This window comes from Aulonocara stuartgranti (genome assembly GCF_965226115.1).
Source record: "Aulonocara stuartgranti genome assembly, chromosome: 22".
NCBI classification, from domain to species: Eukaryota; Metazoa; Chordata; class Actinopteri; order Cichliformes; family Cichlidae; genus Aulonocara; species Aulonocara stuartgranti.
The window spans coordinates 33132784-33160690 of record NC_138957.1 but is presented as its reverse complement, the minus strand read 5'-3'; the positions used below and the strand labels follow the sequence as shown (position 1 = coordinate 33160690).

Here is a 27907-nt window from a genome sequence, read left to right as displayed (position 1 = left end):
GTAACACAGAGAGGAAGTCTGCGTGTGATAGACATGATACAAAGAGAACCACTTGAAGTAACTGCGACACAGATAACAGAGCACACATCTTCACTTCTGCCTCTGACCACAACGACTGAAGCTCACCTCAGCTCTGAGAGATCAGTCCAGTAACTGCAGGTAAGGACTCTGAACTTTGTCTGGACTTGTCAGATGACATTGTTACTTGATATTTCCCACTTATGACCAAAAGTTTTACATGTATTGTGGAGTTTTTACACACTTTGTTTTCTTACATCATCCAAATTTTTAAAAAGAAAAAACCAGGTAGGGTTTCCTTATATAATTCCTTAAGAGTTTGAGCTGTATATATTTGATTGAACTTACAATCGGGTGGTGGTTGTGATTGATACTAGACTAAAAAGGGGAAATATGTTATGATAATCTAAAGACTACACTCATAAAGAAAATGATTAAAGATTTGATGCATTAGATGCTACAGGTTCAGTAGGCAGAACACTTTTGAACATTTATCAACACATCCATTCATTTTATTAACCACTAATTCAGTGCAGGGTTGGGGAGGTAACCTACCTCAGCTGACAATGAGGGAAAGGTTGGGTACTCAGCACTCTATCACAGGGACAACACAAATACATAAACATTCACACTGACAATCAATTTCTAATTATCAGTTGATCTAATGTATATGTCTTTAGACTGTGGGAGGGTGATAGAGCACCTGGAAAAACAGAACACGCATTACAAATACTTCAGAACTACCAACACCACAAACACAGTTAGTGACCCAGATTAGAGGAGGCTGTAAATCAGGTGTGAGCAATTAGTTTCCCCAAGAGGTCAAATGACAAATTGGGGCTGTTGTGGAGGCTTGCTTTAGATAATATGCCAATTTTATAAGCCGTGCAAGAATTATGGTAAATACTGGTGTTTCAAACATAACATGCAGAAACAGCAGCTTGATTTCTAGTTATTACACAATGTTTTTGTGCATGGACAGTACCTTTTATGAAATTTCACCATGACTGTTTTTTTTTTTACATACAGGATACTATTAGAAAAGGCTACCACAAAAGACATCTAAGATTATGTCCACATATTACATATGTGTAATTGTGACCTCTACAAACCACACATTCAGGTTCCCTATATGTTAAATTTAAACACAGAGACACAGGGCAGAAAGTTCCCCTCTTTTTGTTAAAGATATAAGCTGCTCAAAAAAATCTGTTGTCTGTTTCTGTGATAATGTCAAAATAATTCAGTACTGTAAATGCATTATTGTATGCATTTACATACATGATCATCACATTGATGATCACATTGTTGTGTGATCATCAAATAAAAGATGGCATACAATTTCACTTCCTTGTAATTAACATATATTTGAAATAAATTGATTCTACACATTTGATCTATCAGTTACTTCTGTAGCACCCGTGAAAGTGAATAATTATCAGGTAACAAGATACCTCAAGGCTACAGTCCCACAAACTGGAACAAATCCCTGTCATAATGAATGCACAAGCATATTTGTGTGTGTGTGTGTGTGTGTGTGTGTGTGTAAGTATGACCACAAAAGAACACAAAGCCAACAGCGAAGCTGAAAGCCAGCACTAGGGGAGCTTCATTCAGTGGGTTGGAAATAAGTATGAGCACAAGCTCAAAGCCTGACAGTTAATTGCTGCTTTAGTTACCCGATGAATGCATGTGGTCAGCATACTCACCTTTAGCATAACTCTGGTTCTTACCTGTTAGCCTTCTGCTTTCTTTGCAGGGGATTGCCAACAGCTACTGTCTTGTTCAAAGCAGCAGTTTTAAATAAAATAAAATAAAAGTAATGTTCACATTTCCACTCCTCATAAACTGAAGGCTGCTCTCTCATTTTCTGCCTCACTGCATGCAAATGGAAAGCAGCTGATTGTAACAGCGATTCTGTCTTGAGGATAATTAAAGAATTCATTGCAGGCAAAAAAAAAAAAAGTTTGACTTGTGGCTGTAATGTGATTACTGTAATTATTTTTACTACATTATTGTGATACTTGTGTGATTTTCAGTATTACAGAAAAAATTATATTTTTACTTTTTGGTAGTGATGCATTTGCATTAAAGCTCCCCGTTCCTTCTTCTTATTGTATTTAAAGCTGTTGGCAGTAGAGAAAAGGTACCAAATTCTGTAGTTTTGTCATGAGGACAAAGTCTGACTGTGTTTAGTTTCACTGCAATCCATGCTGTACAGCAGGAGTGGACTAACTGACCAAACAAAGAGTAATGTTTCTGTCCGTAGATCAAAGTTAAAAGCTTTAATAGGTACTTTGTCACACAGCTGTGGGACTGTGCTAACAAAATGAGGGCTTCGCCATCTCTAAAGGCAAATAGAAGGCTCATTAGCTCCTAAAAGCCTAAATGTATTACACATGCACTCACATGCAAGCTGGAGATCAGCTTCTAGTTCAAAAGACATTGTGCCATGTACAGTGAATCAAAACAAGAACAATGAGCATGACATTACACACAAACAGTCTGTATCCATTAAATGTTAGAAAAGTGATTACGTTTTTCATATGTTAAATTTGCAAACTCGGGGAGATTTTTGTGTAAATTAGTTTAAAAACAAACATCAGCATTAACATGAGCTGTGACTCTCTGAGTGAAGACGAACAGTATCAGAGGCCTGAAATTGAAAACTCCCATCAATCATTTTATAACCATCTGTAAACCGAATGTGCAGCATTATCTACGTTTTTAACCACTTTCAGAGATGTCCTGATAAGTCTTGTATCTTCTTTGCTGCATTTGCACATTATCTTATCATCTCCCATATCAGAAACATCCTGTCTCAGAGTGATGCTAATAGACTAGTTCATGCATCTATTATTTCTAGAATGCAATAATTTATTATTATCGGGATATCCTAAAAAACTCCATAAAACCTTCAGTTCATCTGACAGAGCACGCTGCTTTAAGACTGCTGGTTTATTTATCGTTCTGAGGATATTTAACATTAGAATCGGAAGTCGGTCCTTCAGGTTTCAGGCTCTTCTTCAGTGGATCCAACTCCCAGTTTGGATTTGGGACTGTTATTGTGATTTTAGTGCTTCATAAATAAAATCTGAATTCAACTAAACTGAACATAATCACATCCACAACACGTTGGGTGAGAGAAACAGGTAAAATGGATTTAATGTTCTAATCTTTGGCACAATGAAAATAAAATCAGTTTAACTGCTATAAATCAATAAAAACGTGTTGGTACATACAGGCAGGATTTACTCTAAATATGTCATTTTATCACCTCACTTTACATAAAAGCAGCAGTGTCCATGCTTCACCACCCCCCACACCCCCCCAACTCAAGCTCTCAGTCGGATGGTCACGCAAAGCAAACGTAAGGAAACACTTTGTTACAGCAAAGCGAATCTACAAGGCAAAACAGGATTTTCACACTTCCTGTCAGTGTTTGATCTTACTTTTTGCAGTTGTAGAAACACAAAGATTTGATGATTTAAATTCTATTTAAATGTTTTCTACAGTTTATTTACTCTACAGCCTGCCTCTTTGTCTGCGTGCCTCAGATGCAAAACACCTCACACGTAAAGGAAATGACATTCAGAGCTTCTTTTCATCTCTTTCGTGTTTTGTGAAGTCTGTGGTTGGCTGCTGACTTTCCTGCTGGCAAACCACATCAACTGTGTGTCACCTATGTGCGTAAAAAAAAAGTCCGACGTTTTTTTTTTAAATTTTCTTTATAATCTGGTCATTGCAGCCATTCAACTTTAAAAGGTTTTAGCAAGAATGTTAATTTTAAAAGAAATATAAGAAGCCTGTTTACATGCTCTACAGCCATAAAAGTAACCAATCGTGTTGTATTAAGATCACGTGCACTTTTCTGCTGAACAGCTGCAAGTATGTTATCAGATTAGTAGCCAACTTTCAATTTAACACTTTTACTAATGAAAATGTATAAACAAAATGGTTTTCTGATCAAAAAGGCAATTCTCTGAAAAATACCAGTAAAACAGGTAAATTGAAAGAAAACATCTGTGCAGGAGATGTTTTGGATGGATGGTAACAAAAACACTTCTCAGATTGTTTTCAGATTCTCAGATGAATTCTAAAACTATGTTTTGCTTGACTTGATTTTGCTCATTATTTAAACTAAGATAAGCTGTCTATCTGTCAGGGTATGGAGAAGAGAGGACCTAATGTGAGAAACAGGCAGTTTCAAGCTGTTTCTAGGAATGAGAAAAAACATAAAGGAAAAAGGCCACAAACCAAAAAATGAATCCAAACACACACATAGTAATTCACAAATGTCTTGACAAAGGGCAAAGGGAAGAAGATATAAAATATGAAACTGAAATAGTAAACAAGAATGAACTAACACGGGGGGAGGCATAACAGGACAACAGATAAGCCCAGTGACAGAGTAAAGACAGAAAACAAAAACATGCAGAAGTTAAAGTCCCTGTATAAACAGATCGTGTTAAACGGGAACCAAACCAGAGAATCGCAGTCATTCCCAAGAAAACCACAAAGTTAAAACTGGAATCAATGACATGAAAAGAAATATAACTCACTGTTAAAATAACCAAGAAATCAACAAGTTTGACAAACACAAAAAATCTAAACACTAATTACTATAACAGTATCTCATGTAGCAACATAATCTCACAGCAGTTTTTGGAAAACGCAGCTATAAGCTATTGACTGTTTTTAGGCTATTTTCTTTCTGACCGTACTTGCTGGCACACGGTTGCACTATATATTAAATATGAGTGTGAATTCTTTAAAGCACTGGTAGAAATCTGTGGTTTGTTAAGCATTTGTATCTGCTGTCCTTCACAGACTGATGACACACTTCCTCAGTCACATTGTCTCTTGGGTTTAAAAAGGTCAGATGACGCCTCCTCTGATCTCGGCCATCTTGGCTGCTATGTGAACAACTGAGCCATTGCACTTTTTGGTTTGTCCTGCAGACCAACTTTTTTTTAACCCACAGTAACCCATATTTCAGACAGCCCAGCCAATTCAAAAACAAGTCTTACACAGTCCTGTCACATTTTAATCTAATAATTTAGCTTCATTAATTCTTTTTTTCTTTTTTAAGTTTTTTAGTTTAGTCTCAGAAAGTTGATTTTGTTCATCTGGACGTAGCGTCGTCAGTGAGACGGGTTCACTGAGAGGACTTCATCACTTGCAGTCCACTCACTCTTATCATCATGGCCCTGTCAGGCCACAGCCCACACTTTTGATATTGCTGCATTAGGGGAATTTCTTCAAATCTACCACAAATGTACAGTTGAATTTCAGTGTAAACAGCCTTAGAGCCACTCTGAGCCCACAAAACAAGATTCTGAAACAAGAGCCATTTAATTACTTTAAATTTTTCATGAAAATGTCCAAAAGGATAAAATGTTGAAGTGATTTGTAGACAAAGACAATGGTTATGGAAGAACACTTCTGGTTATCATTTAGTCCTGCAACTTAAAAACAGAAGGAGCAAATCTGAGCTTTTTTTCACACTTTGTCAGAAACTGAATTAGTGTAATTATTTTTTGAAACCTTAACTTCTTCCTACGAAGATTTCATTACCGGCTGAATGATAAATAAGTCTAGGCATGGATGTAAAATGCCGTTTATCTGGTTTACAGAGACATTCAGACACAATGCAGGGTTTTTACTGTTTTGTTTTTTTATCTGTGGTTGAAGTAGGCTGTGCACTCACTGCAGTGCCATGTTCATTTCCCCTTGCAGCAGCTTTGCTTCTCTAAACAGCAGAAACCATGTTTGTGCTCGACAGCTGGGCTCTTTTTCTTTAAAGCTCAACAGTATTTGCTTGCAGTGGTAAGATCACTTTTTCATTTATGACCTCTGGAAACACATTTTATCAAGTAAGGTTTTGTTAATCTTGTGCTGCACTTCATAGCTTTGTGCTGAGGCCACCACAGTTGTTGATTGTTTTGTTGGCACTTTCACTATAGCTGAGCTAAATCAAACTTATCTAAACTGACTCGGGTCTTTGAGGGTTCCATGCATTTATTCTGAAAGAAACTCGGTCTCCTCATTAGAATCATAATAATTTTGATTTTAGACTTCACCCTTTAAACTCTCATGATCAGACCTTTGTCCTAGAGTGACAGCTAAACATGTGCATTGAGTGTGTTTAAAAATGTAAATCTGTAACTCTTCTGAAAATTGTGCCAGGAACAACATCCTATAACCGCTGTTAAAGATAATATTAACAATGACACATTTCTAATGTTTAAATGACAAAACATTATGCAGTAAGGTGTCTGGAGATCTCAAAGTATATAAAGACTCTTCACACACCCCACAAGCCACTTGGTACCATTTCGGCAGTTTTCTGAGCAGGTCAGGGGATTTTTTTCCACTTGCACGGGAGGTCTGTGGAAAGTGTTTGAAGTGCCTGAAATATTTTTAGCATGTAAGCAACATAGTTAGCAACACTGCACTGCATTAGTGCACATATAGAGAAGTCTCTAAAATATTAGTTGACCTAGAACTTTCAGGAAGGAAATAAGACATGCTTCTGAAACAGTTCACCTACATGTGAATAATGGAGAAGTGTAAACACGACTGTGCAGATAATCTGCCCGTATGTTATGGGACTATGGGACAAAAGAAACTGACTGGCTGTTTTCCAGTGTTTAAAATACCCACACCTGTGTAATATAACAGTTTCTGATGAATGCTGGATATTAAAAAGTGTGATATATGTCCATATCTGATCTTTGATAGGTGTTTGTTTAACTTGTGCATCATGCATCGTATAACTTAATCGTATACCTATGAGACTAATGAATGTATACATTTATCTACATAAAGTGGTTCTTATTCTGCTTTTCATTATTTTCTGTCTTATACCGTTATAATCATGCAAGCTCAACTTTAATATGACTTCAAATACAGTTGTCTCTGTATATACACAAGTAACCTGTGTCTCGATAAGCAGTGTTGAGAGGACTGTAAAGCGAGACAAGCACACAGCCAAAAAGCCAAAAACCTTTATTTAGTTAAAGGGAAACACAGGCATCCATAAAACACACAGGAGCTAAACTAATACTTTGGAAAAACTCAGGAGCCAACCAGAGCAGAGCCTTAGTGTGTTCCAGAAAGAGAGTTTACTTCAACGCTGAGTCAGTTACGGCGTTACAGACTCTGTGAACTTAACTGGATAGTTTCTCTTTGAGTTTATCTCTGATTCCTTCCTTCCTGCTGCTCCTGCCGCTGTCAAAGTTCAGAGCGAGGTGAATTATTCTGCAGAAATTGATCCTGATATCCCAGTAAAATGTGGGTTTGTTCCACTGACAACTTCATGGTTAATAAAAATAGTAAGTGTGGGAACAATGATTACATCACAGATTTATTCTCAGCTCAGAGTTAAATCTTCAGACTATCGGACAGTTTCCTTGCAGTGGAACTGAAAACTCAGAGTTGCTGATTAAACTCAGATTGTTCAGTCTGCTTCCTGGAATACGGACTAAAAAAGACAGGAGTGAAAACGAGACAGACAGTCACAGAAATAAACTGAAAACAAGAGAAAAAACAAAACCAACAACCAAAGTAAAACAGGAAGTGAACAGACAAGCAAACAGGCAATACTAAAAAAAAGAAGACAGTAAAACAGAAAAAGGAATATTAAACATTTAAAACCATCTATAGGAGAACAGGATTATAACGTATAAAGACAGAGCTGAAAAAGAGTGGAAGGAAAAAATATATATAGATATACATATACACACATAAGCAGCACGGTGAGCTCATGATTAGCACTGTTGCCTCACAGCAAAAATGTCCTGGGTTTAAATCCACCATCTGCATCATTGCATGTTCTCTTTGTGTCTGTGTGGGTACTCACAGGTACTCCAGCTTGGGGTTAGGTTAATTGGTTATTCTATATTTCCTATAGGTATGAATATGATGTATAAAACAGGGCTCCAAAACTAAAAAACAAACTAAAACTCGGGGATCTGCAGAGCCATGTGAAACCATGGACCTGCTCTAAACATTTTTCCTGCTCTTTAGTCTTTAGGATGTCAGCGAGGTCATATGGTGATCTCATGCCTAACTTTATACAGATAGGCTCCGTCAATCAGAAAAAAGTTGGTTTATAGGTGGAGTCTGTTAATCTATATTTGTTTTTAATATAGACTCTTGTGTTTTCTTCCCGTCTCTCGGTTGAATTACACAATAAGTAACATGCCTGACATTTTGGCCCTTTTCTGTTTTCTCTTTTCCAGCCACACAATGTTTCCAAATACTTCTCTGCCCACCCACACACTCAAGTCTTCTAAGGATGACCAGGCGGTGGACATTGATGCCATCATGGACAATGTCAGCATCATCCTGTACACACTGACTGTTGTACTCGGCATCACAGGGAACTCTGTGGTGATCTGGGTGGCTGGATTCAAACTTAAGGTAGATATGGAGTGTGTCATATATTTGAAATAACTTAATATTTACAGTTTAATATTTTACAACTCCCTATAAGACTGCAGGTTTTCACTGCAGGTAACATGTATGTGTAACATTGCATGTGACAAATAAAGGCGGGATTTATTGATTGATTGATAAGCGTCAGTAACATTTGGGTAATAACATATTGGGATAGAAGACAGCACAGATATGTGACTTTGTCAGTGTCACAGCACCAACACAGGAAACCCAAAGCAACTTAAAATAAAAGAAAACAACAACAACAATTTGTCCCCTGCTTGTAACTTTTGCAGGGAGCTGTAACCGGGATAATTCACTTGAGTATAGGGGCTCTTTTCTTTGTTACATAACATAAGATTCACACTCATATAAACACTAGCTGTTTTTGCTAATGCTAAAACTTTGTAAGATGATTTAAAATGTGGGATTATTCATGAAAAGTGATACAAATTAAAAATGCAATTCTAGTCAACATTTTATCTCACGCAATCCTTTTTTAATTTAACCTTCAAAATAGGCAAAACTCGCGTATAAGGAAATCAACTTAAGTCCTAAAAAGCTTATGTCCAAGTGTGTCATAGCTAAAGAAATAAGAGTTTGGCAAAGGGTTAACAAGAGAAGTAATGATCAGTGAGCAGAAACTTGGCTCTGTGAAGAGAAAGAGCAATAATAATGTCACGTCTTGTCTTGTCTTGAGAGTGTCGATGGAGAAGTACAGAGACAGTCAGAAGTAGTTGTTCTGTGTCTTTGTGGATTTAGACAAAGCATATGATAGGTTCCATGAGAGGAACTGTGATACTGTATGAGGAAGTCAGGAATGGTAGAGAAGTATGTGAGGGTGGTGCAGGACATGACGACATGAGGACAGTGAGATGGTGGTAGGATGTGTGATAAGAGTTACAGATGGGTTGAAGGCATCAGGAATCTGGGCCCTTTTTGTTTGAAGTAGTGCTGGACAGGCTGAAAGATGAAACCAGGCAAGAGTCTCTGTGGACTGTGATGTTTGCAAATAACATTGTGATCATAGTGAGAGCAAGTGAGCCTGGAGAGGTGGAGGTATGCTCTGGACAGATGTGGAATGAAAGTCAGTAAAATCAAGATCAAATACATGTGTGTGAAACTGATGGACATGCAGGGAGTCGAGATATTTGAACTCATCTGCCTTCACTACCTGTGTTCAACTATCCAAACTGACAAGAAAAAACAGAGAAGAAGCAAGTAGCAAGAGTGAAAGAGGAGATTTACAAGAGAAGGTTTAGTGAGACATGCTATGATTAATGGTTTGAATACAGTGACATTAACGAAAAGACAGGAGGCTGAGTGAAGAGCTGAAGATGCCAGGATTTTTATTGGGAGTGATCAGAATGAACAAGATTAAAAATTAGTACATCAGAGAAACAGCTGGGGCTGAGCAGTTTGGAGGCAAAGGGGGAAAAGATGAGGAAAAGAGGAAACCCACCAAGGAGGCGAATCCTAAAGGAATCCGTGAATCTGTAAGAAGAAGAAATGAGGAATTACTCACAACACATTATGCCTGACTGGGGATTTGTTGCTTGTAAAAGTGGATAGTGTGGCTAAATTTATATATAAATATATGTTTAACTAACAGTTTTGAATGTGGTCAGTCCACTGAGTAGTCAGTTGTTATTGTTGCAAACATATCGATCCCCTCTACCTGACCCAATAGGACATGGTTAACACTTTTCTCAAGGTACTTACTTTACCCTGCAGGACAGCACTAGTAATGGGTGGTTACCAGGTTTAAGGTCAAACTGTTTCCAGGTAAAAACAGCAGATGAGGGCGCGTACTAGTGATGTACAAATGATAATGGCAATTCAGTGCCATCAAAATCTTTGATTTTCTTTATGTTCCTGTTATCATTGTTGTTTTATTTTCTTCTTCATCCACAGCCAAAGGTCACCAACGTGTGGTTGGTGAATCTGGCGATAGCAGACCTGATCTTCTGCTTTACACGAGTTTTCTCTCTCACTAAGAAGCTCTTCTTTGAGCACTGGCCTTTTGGTCTCTTCGTCTGCAAGTTCAATGGCTTCTTCAAATATGCCAACATGTTCTGCTCCGTCTTCCTGCTGGCTGTGATCAGTCTGGATCGAGTGCTCTGCATCTGGCAGCCCATCTTCACAAAGCGTCGACGCACCATGTGGGTAGCGAGGATGGTGGCGGTCTGCGTCTGGATCGCAGCGATCCTCTTCAGCATTCCCTACTTCATCCATCGCCAAGTCTACCTGGGCAAGAAGAACCTAAGTAAGTGCTCTGTGGATCCGAAGGAGAAGGCAGAGGGGTACAACAGCACCAAAGCTGCTCTCTACTCCATCCGCTTCCTGTGTGGCTTCATATTTCCCTTCATGGTGATTCTGGTCTGTTATATCTTGGCCGCTGTAGGAATCAGACGCACCCGCCTCTCAGGGAAATCCCGCCCCCTGCGTATACTCGCAAGTTTGGTCATTGCCTTCTTCCTGTGTTGGGCACCTTACCATTGCCTCTTACTGGTGAAGATGGTGGACAATAAAAATGCAGTGGTGAAAATCTGGTACCCTGTAGCAAAGGGTGTTGCCTACTTTAACAGCTGTGTGAACCCATTGTTGTACTTCTGCATGGGGCTAGATGTGAGGGGGCGATTCAGGCAGAGTCTGATGGGTGTTTACAAAAGAGCTCTGGCAGACGATGTTGATGGACAGACAACTCACTCCAACGATCGCTCTTTGGATGAAACCTCAGTGTCAAAGCACAGCACTCTCATAGCGGAGGGATCAGGTCTGACAGCAATGGGTGTGGCTAAAGTTTAAGTTTTCCCTCTATTGATCCTGAAGCTTGGTAAATGGCCTGCATTTGTATAGCGCTTTTCTAGTCCATAGGACCCCAAAGCGCTTTACACTACATTCAGTCATTCACCCATTCACACACACATTCACACACTGGCGATGGCAAGCTACATTGTAGCCACAGCTGCCCTGGGGCGCACTGACAGAGGCGAGGCTGCCGGACACAGGCGCCACCGGGCCCTCTGACCACCACCAGTAGGCAAACATGGGGTTAGTATCTTGCCCAAGGATATTTGACATGCAGCCAGGAGGGAGCCTGGGATCGAACCACCGACCTTCTGATTAGTGGCTGACCTGCTCTGCCACCTGCTCTGCCACCTGAGCTACAGCCACCTTGCAGGACATGTTTCAAACCTATCACAATATCATCATTATATGATACGTACACTGGTAATGAAATAAATAGAAAGTCTTCACCTATGATTGGATTGATCCACAGTGGCTCAAAAAAAAAAAAAAAAAAAAAAGAGCTGTGAGAAGTGTTCGTGTCCACCTTAACCTGGATTAGCTGGGTTGATGTATCACAAGAGAGGATAAGGACAAAATGAGTATATTAGATAAATTATCAAACTGACACCCCTCCATGATATCAAAGTACTACACGATTGTGGCATTATTATTATCCACACCAACCTAGGGACTAAAGAACCAGATTTAAACAGGTAAGTTTATGTGGATAAAATAATTCAAGAAAACAAAGAAAAAATATGTTTAGATTAGACAAGAGGGCAGCATACTAATAATCAGCTAATGCTAACAAGCTTGAATAGCTAGGGTCACACACTGACACAGAAGCCTGTCAGACAATGCTCAATGATATACAGACGTCTCGGACAGCCTGCTTGTACAGTTACTGCACAGTTTTATTTTTCATGTTTGTTTTGTTTGTTCAACAAAGAGAAAATAGTCTGACTCCAGATGAAAAGTGTACTTAAAAAAATAAAGATGGTCACTTTGTACTTGATTTCGGCATAGTGGGCAAAAAATATTTAAACAACTAATGTTGTAATTCAAGTACTGGGACACTCTTTCACATTTTCCTTCTCAAACCAGATTTTATTTCCTGGTGGTGCATTTGAAAAATTCCAAAATGTGAGCAAGTCATTTTTGAAAATATTTATTTTTAAGAAAAAGCTATTGTGTTGTAGATATATTGCAAAGCTGTTTTACATTTTATGTTGTTCAAAGTGGGCAGCACGTGATATAGTGGTTAGCACTGTGGCCTCACTCACAGGCCAGTGTGGAGCTTGCTTGTTTTTCCTGTGTTTGTGTGGGTTCTCTCTGGGTACTCTGCATTCCTCCCACAGTCCACAGACATGCAGATAGTGGTGTTAGGTTAACTGGTGACTCTATATTGCCCATAGATGTGAGTGTGTTAGTAGAGCCCTGGATGTCACATTTCTGAGTTGTGTTTTTGAACATGTAATTGAAGTCACAGAAGAAAAGTGGAACTGTGATGAAGCAGAGGGAAGTGAGACTACTAAAAGAAAAGCCAGTAATAGCTTTAGTCATGACTCTGTCTTGTGTATAGAGGTCATTCTGAAAGTTAGATGAATGGAAACTGTGCAGTGTACCAAGCTGCATCGTGTGGTTTTTGTTTTTCGTCTTTTTTTTGTTACCATGAGAAATGCGTCAAAAGTATTTCATCCATCCTGTGTGTATCTTACTGCTACTTAAGAGGGAGAGTGGGCTGAGACTTTTATGGCAGTCAAATATTATGAACATGGAATCTAGTTAATATCAATCCATAGCAACCAGCTTATAAAACACAGCACCAGAGTATTTACTCAGCTGCTTACACATCACTAACTCTGTTTACAATAAAACCGTTTATCTGAAACCTGCTGTTCCTTTTGTTTAATAACATTTCTGCCATAAAAATATGATTAAAGCTAAACGGAGTAGCTGCAATGATGTGCACGTGGGTTTTTGTAAATAACTGAAATATAACATATGACTTTGTAAATAGCACTGTCTATGGGATTATATTGATAAAGTTTAATTTTGAAGTGTCATTGTGCGAAGGTCTGCAATATGTCTGTGCTTTAAGAAACAGTGTTCATTAAAAACTGAAAAAATAAAATTGCTTTTGTGTTTTATGTTTACAATAAAAAGCTCAACTACTAATTGAAATCCTTCTGACATTCAGTGTAAATCACACAGGAAGTAAACGTGTTCAAGTTGTATTATATGGACGGAGATATTTCTCTTTGACATAGTGCACCAGAGTTTGCTTCCTTTTACAGATTTGCCACTGAATTTCCACAACCATAACCATACTGAAGCTAACATGCACAGACAATAACACTAACATTCAGCTTATAAACTATATTTTATACCTTTGTGGAGATGAACAACATCAGTGTTCTTGTCTGGGGATATGTAGGTTAAGACATAAATTACAATGATGTAAGATTAAGACATACTTCATCACATGACCTGGTTCTTTGGCTTTTGGCATCATGAAGAGAAGCTGGGGGTTATCAGACTCTTCTACTGTGTTGAACTGCCATTTATGAATTCTGGAGGGCAGTACAATGTAAAAACTTTTATTTGGCCCTTTGTCAGTTACATTTCTTAAAGAACAAATAACTACTCAAACTGAACAAAAGTGGCACTTTTTATTTTGCTTCAAATAAATCTCTAAATGAGCAACTTGACTTTCTGTCTTGAAAAATTGAAATGGAGCTAAGCTCTAGATTCCCACTGGCCTCATTGTGGTGTGGCTCAGCCCTAAACAAGCTGGCTAAATCAAAACGAAACTACGTATTGACAAGTATCTTGCCTTCAAACAGAAAGCTATAATATGTGAAATGAAATGGGGGAAAAAAGCAAAGAGGATGTGATCTGATTATTTCTGCGAAACCACTGTTCAGAAGAAGCTTTCAGGAGAAGAGGAAGCTTTTATTTAGAAGAACATTATTACAGACACTGTCCTCATTTTGGATATTTCTTGTCTGCTACTTTCACTGAATCAGACTTTAAAGACTTTGAAGCCATATGTCACAGTGGCTGGTGTCCCCTTCTTAGATATAATGCATGTGCACATACTACCACCTATATATGAAGTAGTGGATTACAGTTTCTGTAGTTTACACATAAAAACAGTCAAAGATTTTATGTGTAACTAAAAGTAAAATGTTAAATGTGTTTGGAGTACCTCTGACTTGGTAACAATAGCCAAACCAAAATTTTCATATTGATGCCAATACTATTATTTGGCGTGAAGGCTGCCACATAAATTGGTTCAAATGTGAAGGAGGGAGGAGGAAAATGCTCTACTTCGACTCGTAACAAATCCTTTAACATATTTTACATTTTTTGTGAATGAGTTAATGTTGTTTGCTCGTTGGGTGTTGTTTTGAAAGTACCTGGAGTTGGGTGAACATCAGCACCTTTAACTAATATTATTTTTCTATTATGTTCGAGTCATGAAGTGTTATAAATACAGGAAATATCCAGATCCAATTTTAAAGCTAAAAATAACATTTAAAGTAAGTTAAAAATCAAATCAGTGTCATTGTCAGGGCTCTGTGTGCGAGCAGGCGGCGAGGAGGATCCAATAGTGATGTGACGTTCTGTATCGAGGCTTCGAAGCTTGTGTCGAGTAATGGAGGGGGCGTTTCCGCCATGCGCGTATCGAGGCTTGCTTCATTTATGGGAGGACCTGAAAATGATGACGTCCGAAGCCTCGCTGCCCGGCTGTACCACGTGACTGGTTCATGAAGTGGTTCGAACTTTGCCGCGAGATATGACAGCGATATAAAGCCCTCAGACTTCATTCAAAATGTGGGTGTTTGATGGAGAGTTGCAGTTAGTGAGTTTGGAGACAGTTTGGAGGTTTATGAGAGTGAGGAGAGAAAGTCAGGAGAGAATGGAGCCAGCTAAGAAGAGGAGGATGTCCTCCCCTGTGTTTTGATCTTATTCCTCCCAACAAGGTATGTAAATTTCTACAGAAGATGTATTTTCATAATACTGATGGTGCAATACAATTTATGTTAAGTGCCTTTACTTTTGTACAAGGTGAAGTGTTTGCTATGTGCCAGGGAGCTGGGATATAACAACAACACCTCATCCATGCTTAGGCACTACAGAGCTTTGCATGAGAATAAGGGGAACACCGATTGTGGAGCAAGACCAGGTGAGCCATCAAATGCCATGATAATACAGCATGCAGTAATGTTACTAAATGATATAACAATATTATACAACTGTAATAGGTTACGTGTGTGATATTTATATTTGTGCTTTGTCTTTATTGTCTTTCCTCAGGAGAACAATCTCAAATAGATGAAGACCTGGTTAGCATGGTGATCGAGGACTCCCAGCCATTTAGCATTGTGGAGGACAAAGGATTTAAAAGATTTGTTAAATCATTAAATCCTAGCTATGTTCTCCCCACTAAAAAGGTCATAAAAGCAGTGGAAATTTAGTTTTTACAGAATAAAATGTGAACAGGCAGGACTGTGTAGCTGTCCATACCTCAACGTTACAAAAGCACAACCACTGTCCACACCCCAACCACACCTCACCTCACAGTAAATGATCATTTCCATTTTAAGCATTTCCAAATAATCATTTTCCATACTGCCAGCATAAATATACACAGTATACTGCCATCACTACAATATACATGTTTTACACACTCCTTTTGTTGTTGACATTTACAGGCAGTGTGCAAGAGGCCACACTTCAAATTCTTGCCAACTAATATTTTTACGTCCTGTAGATGTCCTACTAGAGCAAATGAAGCTTCAAGACGCTTTGCGCTGGGGTGAACCAATTGGATGAAAAGCTTCAATGTTTCATGAAGCTTCATCTGCCCATCACTAGGATCCAAGCGCAGGACTCAGACACTGAACTGTAAATCAAACCTCAGCTTTATTGCTGGCATAAAACAAAAGAAGAAACTGAGCAATGGTACTGAACATGGAAAACTGCCACAAAAACACACATGCATGATCTGATGGTACGACGCAACACCAAGCATGGGAAAACTAGTGATGGGACGTTCTGTATCGAGGCTTCGGAGCGTGTGTCGAGTAATGGAGGGGGCGTTTCCGCGAAGCGCGTATCGAGGCTTGCTTCATTTATGGGAGGACCTGAAAATGATGACGTCCGAAGCCTCACTGCCCGGCTGTACCACGTGACTGGTTCATGAAGTGGTTCGAACTTTGCCGCGAGATATGACAGCGATATAAAGCCCTCAGACTTCATTCAAAAATGTGGGTGTTTGATGGAGAGTTGCAGTTAGTGAGTTTGGAGACCGTTTGGAGGTTTATGAGAGTGAGGAGAGAAAGTCAGGAGAGAATGGAGCCAGCTAAGAAGAGGAGGATGTCCTCCCCTGTGTGGGAACATTTTGATTTTATTCCTCCCAACAAGGTATGTAAATTTCTACAGAAGATGTATTTTCATGATACTGATGGTGCAATACAATTTATGTTGAGCTGTCTTGACTTTTGTACAAGGTGAAGTGTTTGCTATGTGCCAGGGAGCTGGGATATAACAACAACAACACCTCATCCATGCTTAGGCACTACAGAGCTTTGCATGAGAATAAGGGGGACACCGATTGTGGAGCAAGACCAGGTGAGCCATCAAATGCAATGATAATATAGGATGCAGTAATGTTACTAAATGATATAACAATATTATACAACTGTTATAAGTTACGTGTGTGATATTTATATTTGTGCTTTATCTTTATTGTCTTTCCTCAGGAGAACAATCTCAAATAGATGAAGACCTGGTCAGCATGGTGATTGAGGACTCCCAGCCATTTAGCATTGTGGAGGACAAAGGATTCAAAAGATTTGTTAAATCATTAAATCCTAGCTATGTTCTCCCCACTAAAAAGGACGTAAAAGCAGTGAAAATTTAGTTTTTACAGAATAAAATGTGAACAGGCAGGACTGAGGCTCAAAGCCTCAGTGTGTAGCTGTCCATACCTCAACGTTACAAAAGCACAACTACTGTCCACACCCCAACCACACCTCACCTCACAGTAAATGATCATTTCCATTTCAAGCATTTCCAAATAATCATTTCCCATACTGCCACTATAAATATACACAGTATACTGCCATCACTACAATATACATGTTTTACACACTCCTTTTGTTGTTGACATTTACAGGCTGTGTGCAAAATGCCACACTCTTCAAATTCATGCCAGCTATTATTTTTACGTCCAGTAGGTGTCCTGCTAGAGCAAATGAAGCTTCATGAAGCTTCGCGTTGGGTTGAACCAATTGGATGAAAAGCTTCAGTGCTTCATGGGGCTTCATCTGCCCATCACTAGGGAAAACACAGGGCTTATATACACAGGGTAGTAACGGGGGAATCTGCAACAGGAGGGAGACACAGCTGGGAGAGATCAGGGCTAACGAGACATGGGGAACAAAGCTGCACACACTAACATAAGAAAAAGACTTTCACAATAAAACAGGAAACATGAATCACAACTCAGAGACACGGACTCAACACAGAACGACAGAAAATGACACATGGAACTGAACTATATATGAAACCACAATTCCTAAACATGGTTAACAGAAACATGAAACTCAAATAATAATCATCACAACCACAACAAGAGAACAAGAAAACAATCCATGATGCAATCCATGACTCAAAATACTGTGACAGTCATACTCACTCCAAATGCCATGCACAGTAGCAAGGCGACAGATGTGATTCGGCACAACAGAAATAAACTGAATTGAACCAATTTATTTTATTGCGTTGTGGCACCATTTGCACAATCATGGTACACCATGATTACATTTGTAGTTTATTATTAACAGGAACACAGTGGAAAGTATATAATTGGGATCATTTAAATGAGTGGTGGAAACCACTTCTTCTTCCACCTGTCATAGTAATATGCAAAATATGACAGTGAAGAGTCATCACGGTTCATGTGTGCTCACTCACTCACTCACTGACAATAATGGCTGATCACAGACGGCCAAGACACAGTTTATGACACATGTGGCAAGACCACAAACCTTGTCAAACACAAACAAAAGTAAATCATAACACAGAACATGATGATGAGATAACGAGGCAAACTGAAGAGAGGGATAAACTGAGAGGGATAGGTGCTGCTGAGGAAAGAAGTGTCACTCGTAGAGTCCTTTGGTGCTGCAGGCACTACCGCCTCACATCAATTCAGTTGGTCAATATTTAGTCAGGTAATGTTGTAGAGCATTTAAAGTGGATTATATAGAATAGCTTTCATTAAATTATACAGTATATCTGCAGTGAAGGTTAGGCTTTCAAAAATAAAAATACAACTTAAGAATATTTTATATATAAAATAGATAGATAATAATATGTAAATAGAAAATGTTTCCCAGCTTTATTATTATTATCAGTCACATTTGTTTTGACTGACTGCATTCTTGTATGATAATTCTTCATAATGAAACAATAAGAACAAGTAGTCTGATGTCTAGTATTCATTATGAATGTATCATTTGAAGTAACCTACTTTTGCTTTGGATTTTGCAAACACACTAAGGTTTTGTAGAAAGTATTTGTTTCAGATCAGTATCGTCGATATCAGCCTGAATTTTACTTGATATTAGACTGGAATGAAAATCAGTGGTGTCACACATCACTGCTAGATCTAGCTGTGTTTTAACAATGCCATTGGCATTTATCCACTGCACCTGAAAGAGGGTGCCTTTCAAATGGATGAGGAGTGGAAGAGCTCATGATCCAAAGCATACCACATCATCTGTAAAACACGATGGAGGCAGTGTGAAGGGTTGGCTGTGCATGGCTGCCATTGGCACTGGGACACTAGTGTTTATTGTGACACAGGACAGAAGCACCCAAATGAATTCTGCGATGTTCAGAGACATATTGTCTGTTCTAATTGAGCTAATGCAGCTAATGCTAAATGCAGTCAAATCGATTGGGCTGCATTTCATAATACAGATGGACAATGACCCAAAATATCCAATCAAAGCAACCCAGGAGTTTATTAAAACAAAGAAGTGGAATACTCTTGAATGGCCAAGTCAGTCACCTGATCTTAACCCAACTGATCATAGATTTCACTTGTTGAAGACTAAACTTCAGACAGCAAGGCCCACAAACAAACAGCAACTGAAACCTGCTGATATGAAGGCCTAGCAGGGCATTAAAAAGGAGGAAACCCAGCGTCTGGTGATGTCCATGAGTTTAAGACTTTAGCCTTTCATTGCTGGAAAAGGGTTTTTAACCAAGTATTGTACATAGTTTCAGTTATTTAATTAGTCCAAATACTTTAGAGCCCCTGAAACATTTACAATTCATTGTAGTAACGTACAGAACCAAAATTATTAAAAAGTCTCTGTCCAGATATTTATGGACCAAACTGTATTTACATGTAATTATATCTGGTTTATGTTGTGAACTTGACTGGCATGCTCCAAAAATTATGTTAATATATGTTAAGTATAGAAAAAAAAGAAAACAAAACAAAAAAAGACTAAAAGAAAGAAAAAAGAATAAAATGTTAGACTGATGGCATCTTGTAAACAAAAGGTCAAACTAAACTTGAAAACTAAAATCATTCTGGAAGAACACTTTCTGGGCATCAATTTAACTCTAGATTTTAGCAAAATAGCCTTTTGATCTTATTTCACACTTGCATACTGAATTGGTGGCACTAATCTATGGCGCTCTACTCACTTCCTTCAAAGTGTTCAGCACCTATGATACATGACTACATGAGTGAAAGCTGCAGGTCATTTGGTTGGAGCCACAATAATGTGGTTTCGGCTCAGGCTGATGTGGGCTGTGCATTCATTACAGAGCCATGTTCATTTCTTGACCGCAAAAGCTTTGCTTCTCTAAACAGCAGTGAGACAGTCTTTGTGCTCAATCGCTGGGACCTTTTCCAGTATTTGCTTCCAGTGGTAAGATCACTTTCTAATTTATGACATAACTCCTCCATTAGCATGTCTTCAACCAAGGCTTTCATGTTACTCCTGGAAACAGTTAATTATTATAAAAATAATTATGTAATTTTCATCTCTGAGAATCAACAGGCATATCCTACAACTTCTGTTAAAAAATAATAGTAATAAAACGTTTAACCATTTTATTTTCAAAACCTTAGATCAGGAAACAGCAAACAAACATTGATCTGAATATCTCAGACTGGTGCCAGTGGTGACACAAGGTTGCAGGGTTTACGTAGGGAGGTGGCTGGAAACTATACTGGAAACTTGACTGGCATTCAAACAACTTTTTTAGGTTTTGCAAATTTCAAAACAATGCTGTGACACATGAGGGGTCGGAATAATGTAGCTCTGACAGCAATTTGTGGCTTTCTGAGCAGGACAGATCTGAAACCGTTTGTGGTGAACTACCATTCAAAGAGCCGCGGTGGTGTGCTAACACATCCTGTGGCATATTATTACACTTGCTGCTAAAACACCCAGATGTGTCCCACTTGTTTAAATCGATTTATTTCAATTTAATTACACAGTGGCAATTCACAACACCAGCTGCATCAAAGCACTTGACTTTACCTTACACTACCTCCTTTCAACAAGCCCTTGGTGATGGAGGGAAGGCAAAAAATAAAAACTTGTTTTTAACAGGGATAAACCTCCTGCAGAAGAAGGGTCATGGATGGGCAGTCTGCCATCAACCATTAGGAATAAGGAAATAGCAAGCAGAAGGATATAGGACAAAGGACAGACAAGAGGAGGCACACTTAATAATGAATTATTACTGAAGAAATACTCACTGCGTCATGGGATGTCCCCCAGAAGCCAATGCTTGTTGCAGCATATTTAATGAATCACTTATCTCGAACAAACACTAGTAAGCCTGCTGTCCGAAAGAAATGAAATGTTAGATACTATGATGCTTTGAGATCTATAAGATAAGATGGGGCCTGGTTATGTAAAACTTTATATGTGAGGAAATTAAATTTTGGATTCTGTACGGTTAATTTACTTTTTTCTCAAAATGGATGAAATGCTTTGGCACATATTTACTAGTTAACAAAATAAGAATCTGGCTCCAGTTCCACACACTTAAAAATACAATTTGAAAAATGTTTTAACTGGTGGTGTTGCATTAAAAGCTGTTTGCTTTTCTGAAGAATTTCTGCAGACGGTTTTTGAGATGAGCAGCCTACTTTCTGTTTTCCCCCTTAACTGCAGAGCATTGAAAAGATGGTTCCTTGATAAAAAAAAAAAAAAGAGCCATTTCTCTGAAACAGCAATGATAAAGACATGTAAATGACAAACAACTGATCAGATGTGCGCAGCAGTTTTTGATACCAAAAATCATTTCCCAAATTCTAAAACCACAAATGGTGTCAGTTATTACATCTTTAAAAAAAAAAAAAGTAAAAAGAAAAAGAAAACAACAGTTGAGAGGGCAACATGGAAGGACAACAGCAAAACAAATAAGAATACTAACTAGGCTTACTAGCACTTGATTGGTCGATGACCTATTTACTCCAGAGCTATAACCACCCCAACAGTAGTACAACCGAGGCAGCTAAGCCAAAAAAACTGAAAGTCACCATACAAATACACCATACAAATAAATAGATAGGAACTGAAACAGAGAAATGTGAAATTCAGTTCTTGGAAAATCATGAGGCTAAAAGGAAAATCAAAACTCAATAATGTTGCAAACACATCACTGGAAGAAAAATAAATAAATACAGTAATAATAAGGTAATGTGTCTCATCAGAGGGTGATGGGACACACTCGTCACCACTTCGCATCAGTGTGAGGATTTACACCCTGTTTTTGCTGTTGTCCTGCATCCTGTTTTCCCCTTCTAGTGTGCTTTTCTATGTTCTGGATTCTGTTTTCTTTTGTTTGTGTGAAAAAGGGGCTTATGTTTTAATAATTTATTTATGCATTTGGATCTTAATTCTGCAACCTCTGGCAGTATCTATGCTTGAACAGCTGTGTGTTTGATAACCAAGGAGGTTATGTGAATGTAGTTGTGTTCAGGAAAAAATAAAAGAAAACAAAACCAGTATGCATGCAGAAAGAAAGGTCTTTTATGTGTTCATGTCTTTAAAGGAAGATAAAGCCAAACACATGATTGGAAGAAATAGAGGAAGTGATGTGCATGTGTATAGAGTACTCGAATGTGACAGACAGTAGATAATAGCCGAACTTGACGTAACCACGGCACAGATGAACATGAGCGGATGCATCTTCAATTCTGCCTTTGACCACTGAGACTGAAGCAACTCCCCTTGGCTCTAACATCAGTTCAGCATTTCAGGTAAAAAAAACTTTATCTTGGTCAAATTTCTCAATTTATATTCCTCCATTAAGACAAACATTTGTTACAGTTACTGTAGTGTTTATTAACAGTATGTTTTTTTCTGCCTATTTCTCCTGCTTAAAATATTTTTTCACTCTATGTTATGTCATCAAATGGTGCTCAACCAGGAGCCTAACCTGACCAGGGGAGACATTGTGTTTTTACTCTTTGACTGAAGTCTGGCACACATTTTATTAACAACACATAAGTAAGTACAATTTATTTATATATCACTTTTTTATATATAAAAATCACAAAGTGCTTCACAATAAAATCAGAAATATCAATAAAATAATATAAAACAACGGAAAAAAATAATTTAGAGCTTGTTTCTAGAGAAATGTATTCAGAAATGTCTTCAATGGAGTCTAGACAGCGTACACACAACAGAAGAGAATTTTACAATTAAAAAAGAAAAAGATGTGAAAATTTAAACTATAGATTAACAGAACACACTTTAAAAAAAAACTGGAAAAATAACATATGTCTGATCATGCATTAGGACTCAGAAGATTTTCTGGGAAGAAACATTAGCTCAGTCACTAATATAAGCCACAGGAGAGGCCGTTAGAGGTTTGATGCACTCTAGTTTAGTCAGCAGTCAGACTTCTATGTGAACAGAGAGGCACTCTCAAAGTTGTGTGTTTCTTTTGTGGGGGGTTTTTTTTTCTGTCTTTAAGTTGCCAAAAGATTTTTTGGAATGTGTTATTCCAGCCAAAATCTTTTCTCTTCTTTCTTTATTATCACATCTTTTTTGCTAATTTGCATTAAAACCATAATTCTGCTTGCTAAAGTTACTGAACATAACAGGTTTATTAAAAAACATATAATACATTCACAGACACTGATATGGTGAAACAAATTTTTGTCCCATTTCTTTAGAGTCTTCAGTTTAATCTATAATAGTGACACCTGATCAGATATGGATGTAAACTTTAATTTGAGTGGTTGGTAGGGACAGAAAACCACATGTTTTCTCATCTTGTAAACTGTATGGTCAAATCGTTCGTTGTTTGTTTTGCCTTTAACTGCAGCAGCTTTGTTTCCCAATAGAAAACACACTTAACAGCTCTTTTCCTATGAAGTGCTACTTACCCTCTTTCTATTTTTCCCCCCTCCACACACTCATTCAGCTGCATCATACATGCAATATGTTTTGTAGTTCATCTCCGGTTGTATTGAGCTACTTTTAGGACCCACTGATGGCTGGATTATTCTGATGAAATCTTGATACATAAAACCTTATATTGTGTAAGGAGCTTGGAAAAGAAAAGCATCTGGACTTCTTTAAGTTGCTTGAACATGTTTCACCTGTCATCCGAGAAGCTTCTTCAGTTCTAAGGGTCAAATGTGGAGAGTCCCAGATTTAAGCTCTGTGGGAGTAACCCACCGAGAGGGACAAAGGACCCCTAATGATGCTCTACCTATATCACATGAGTCAAGGTGTGAAAATGGGTGTAGGTCACAATCAGCCAAGGTTTTGGGTGAGCTCATTGTGAAACCTAGCCCCACCCCATATGTGATTTCCTGAGGTCAGATGGCCTTACGGCGTCTGGGAAGGGATCTCAAAACTGGATTATAGATGGCAGACAGTTGGTGTCGTAGAGAGAAGAACACAAACCTGAGGACAGTCATACCCATTGTTAGCAGCATAAACTCAGCCACTTACAACATTTCGAAACACCTTGCTACCATCCTTGCACCACTTGTGAGGAACACCCCACATCACATCAAGAACTCCACCGACTTCACCGACAAGGTCCAGAAACTTACCCTGGATTCAGATGAAACCTTTGATGTAGTCTCTCTCTTCACTTGGTGTCACCTATTGTAGCCAACCTTTACATGGAGGAAGTGGAAAGAAAAGCTCTTGGCTCCTTAAAGGGAGAGTACCCAGCCACTGGTACAGATATGTAGACGACACTTGGGTCAAAATCAAAAGACAAGAAGTGGAATCCTTCACTGCTCACATCAACGCTGTGGATAAAAACCATCAAGTTCACCAGAGAAGACACAAAGGATAACTGTTTGCTTTTCCTGGATTGCGGCGTGCGCATTGAAGACAATGGAAGCTTCACCATTGAAGTTTACCGTAAGCCCACACATACGGACCAGTACCTCCTCTTTGACTCCCACCACCCTTTTTCACACCTTGGCTCATGTGATATAGGTAGAGGATGATTAGGGGGTCCTTTGTCCCTCTAGGTGGGTTACTCCCACAGAGCTTAAATCTGGGACTCTCCACCATTTGACCCTAGAACTGAAGAAGCTTCTCGGATGAGAGGTGAAACGTCTTCAAGAAACTTAAAGAAGTCTAGACGCTTTTTTTCCAAGCTCCTTAGACTGCGATGACCTGGATGACTGAGAACCTTCACAGACAAAACCTTATATTATATACATAATTATGTTTCTTTATTTAAACATGTTAAAATAATATAGCAAAAACAAAATGATAATAAATGCCGTTAAATATTCAAAATGTCATGCACGGCTGTGTTGAGGAAACAAGGTGTACAAAAAAACCCCACACACAACAAATAAGGGATGACAGGATGAGCAGAGGACTTAAATACACACAGGATAACAAAAGGATGGGAAACAGGAGGGAACGCAGCTGGAACAAATACGGACTAAGAGCAGGCAAAGCAAAACTAAACACGCTGAACACAGGATGAAAGGCTGTCAAAACAACAGACAAAGTACAATAACCATGGAGACAAAGACTAAGAAACACGGGCTTGACACTGCGATTGGGGGTACACAAAGCAGAAACACAAAAATAAGACCTAAAACCAGGAATGCAAACTAAATCTCTGAATAAACCACAATCCAAAGAGTCCGGATACAAAATCAGCAGGTCAAAGACCCAGGACTGTGACACACAAAGAAGTGGGAAGAATCATAGGCTTTAGCATAAGCTCCCACCCCCTTTCCCCTATTTACTGACTGCTAATCAGCACTTTTTCTTCTTGTGTTACATGTATTTGGTTTTATAACCGCAGTAACCCACCATGAGCTCTACACATATTTAATATTTACATATGTATACATATGCACATGCGTACACGTGTACACAAACTTGGTGTGTAGTTGATGAGAACATCCAGTCAAAGCCCTTTTCCTTGTACTTTGCAAATCATTATTTTTGAACCACTTTTTAAAACTGAAATATGCTTGAATATTTCTTCCCCCAGTCTGTTCCACAGCTTCACTCCACATCCAGAAAAGCAAAACCTTTTTAATGTTGTACATGGATGTTTTAATGTTAACTACCAGCTCAAATTGTATTCCCCTTCTCTTTAACGAAACAGTTTGGGAACACGGTAAGGAATTTCAGTATTTTTGATTGAGGTAGTGAGGCCATTAAATGATTTTCTACACTGTTTACTCAGGAGATTCATGCTGAGTAACATTTTGCACTTTTTCTGTTCTTTCTTTCTCAGCACACAATGTTTCCTAATGCCTCGCTGCTCACCGACACTCTCAAACCTGAGGATGACCAGGCAACTACTGTGGGCATCAATTCCATAGTGCACAATGTCACCATCGTCCTCTTAATGCTCACCATTGTGCTCGGCATCACAGGGAACTCCATGGTGATCTGGGTGGCTGGCTTCAAACTTAAGGTGGATATAAAAAAAACAAAAGTATAATATGTTTCAAATGCCTTCTGAGCTTGCCATTTGTCTTTTTAACAAAAGCTCAGTGAAAACAACAACTTGGGGTTAATATCTTGGCTAAAGAGATTTGGCATGCAGACTGGAGCAGCCAGGGATCAAACCACCTCCTGATCTGCGGCTAACCTTATCTTTCAGGTTTAGGTATAAAAAATACTTGTTTGGGGTTAAGAATGGACCAAAATACATCCTTTTACAGTAAAAAGTAACAGGTTGACTAACTTAGGATGACATTTGCAACCACAGGGACTAGAAAGAGAGAGCACATTTGTCCCATACAGACTCCTCTTCATTGGCTCGCTGTTAAATCCAGAACCTACTTTAAAATCCTTCTTCTTGAATACAAGATCTTGAATAAGACCTTGAAAAATCTCGATTTTCAAGATTGCTTATATAAGCATACAGTTAGCGTTTGATCAGGTGACTCTGAATCCTCATTTGCTTCACAGGAAGCCTCCAGGCTTAGTCTGGCTGTCCTATCTTATAAAACTAGCATTACCTGAGAGCATTAATCTGTAGCTTTCGCAAAGCAGACACTCCGGTGTGCAATGGCTTCCTTGTGGTTGAGTTCTATACATGCAGGTTTTTGAACTGACACACAAGAAATTTAACTTCATATGTGATAATAATACCTAAACCTTTGAAGTGATGTTATCTGCTTGTGGTTATATGTTTTTTTAATGCACAGCTTTTGACATAAAGAAATCTCCATAGATAACATGATCCCAGTCAGGTTACTTACTATTTTCTAGTTTTTTACTCTCTTCTTTTTTCCATCTTTTATTTTCTTCTACGTCAACAGCTGACGATCACCAATGTGTGGCTGGTGAATTTGGCGATAGCAGACCTGATCTTCTGCTTCACACGAATCTTCGCCCTCACTCGGCTGTTCCTGTCAGACCACTGGCCTTTTGGCCTCTTCTTCTGCAAGTTCTATGGCTTCTTCAAATACACCAACATGTTCTGCTCTGTGTTCCTGCTGGCTGTGATCAGTCTGGATCGAGTGCTCTGCATCTGGCAGCCTGTCCTCACAAAGCGTCGACGCACCCTGTGGACAGCGAGGGTGATAGCAGTCTGTGTCTGGATTGCAGCGATCCTCTTCAGCATTCCCTACTTCATCCATCGACAAACTTACATAGACGACAACAACCTGACTAAATGTTCTATGAACCCAAAAAAGATGGAAGAGGCTCACAACAGCACCAAAGCTGCTCTCTATTCCATCCGTTTCTTGTGTGGCTTCATATTTCCCTTCATGGTCATTCTCATCTGTTACATCCTGGCTGGTGTGGGCATCAGACGTACCCGTTTGGTGGCAAAGTCCCGGTCTCTGCGTATACTAGCATGTTTGGTCATTGCTTTCTTCCTGTGCTGGGCACCTTATCACTGCCTCCAACTTGTGAGAATGATCAATGGTGATAATGCACTGCTGAAAATCTGGTTTACTGTAGCACAGAGCATTGCCTTCTTTAACAGCTGTGTGAACCCACTGCTTTACTTTTGCATGGGGCTAAAAATGAAGCATGGGCTTAAACAAGGTCTGATGGGAGTTTATACGAGGGCTCTGGCAGATGATACAGGTGGCCAAATTACTCCGTGCACTGATCAGTCTTTGGATTAA

General features: G+C 38.8%; 2 protein-coding genes across 2 annotated transcripts; both read left to right on the top strand.

Annotated features, from left to right (window-relative positions):
* LOC309699080 (uncharacterized protein) lies at positions 1-27907 on the top strand (the record flags this gene model as incomplete). The annotated part of the gene is made up of 6 exons (XM_082521934.1): positions 1-159; positions 8265-8445; positions 10375-11262; positions 22523-22567; positions 26053-26235; positions 27089-27907. Exons 2-6 carry the CDS (start codon positions 8272-8274, stop codon positions 27905-27907), a joined length of 2109 nt encoding a protein of 702 aa, XP_082378060.1. The 5' UTR covers positions 1-159; positions 8265-8271.
* Positions 16566-17491, top strand: LOC309699251 (uncharacterized protein). Its single transcript, XM_082522204.1, has 3 exons — positions 16566-16686; positions 16773-16893; positions 17025-17491. Exons 1-3 carry the CDS (start codon positions 16585-16587, stop codon positions 17183-17185), a joined length of 384 nt encoding a protein of 127 aa, XP_082378330.1. The 5' UTR covers positions 16566-16584; the 3' UTR covers positions 17186-17491.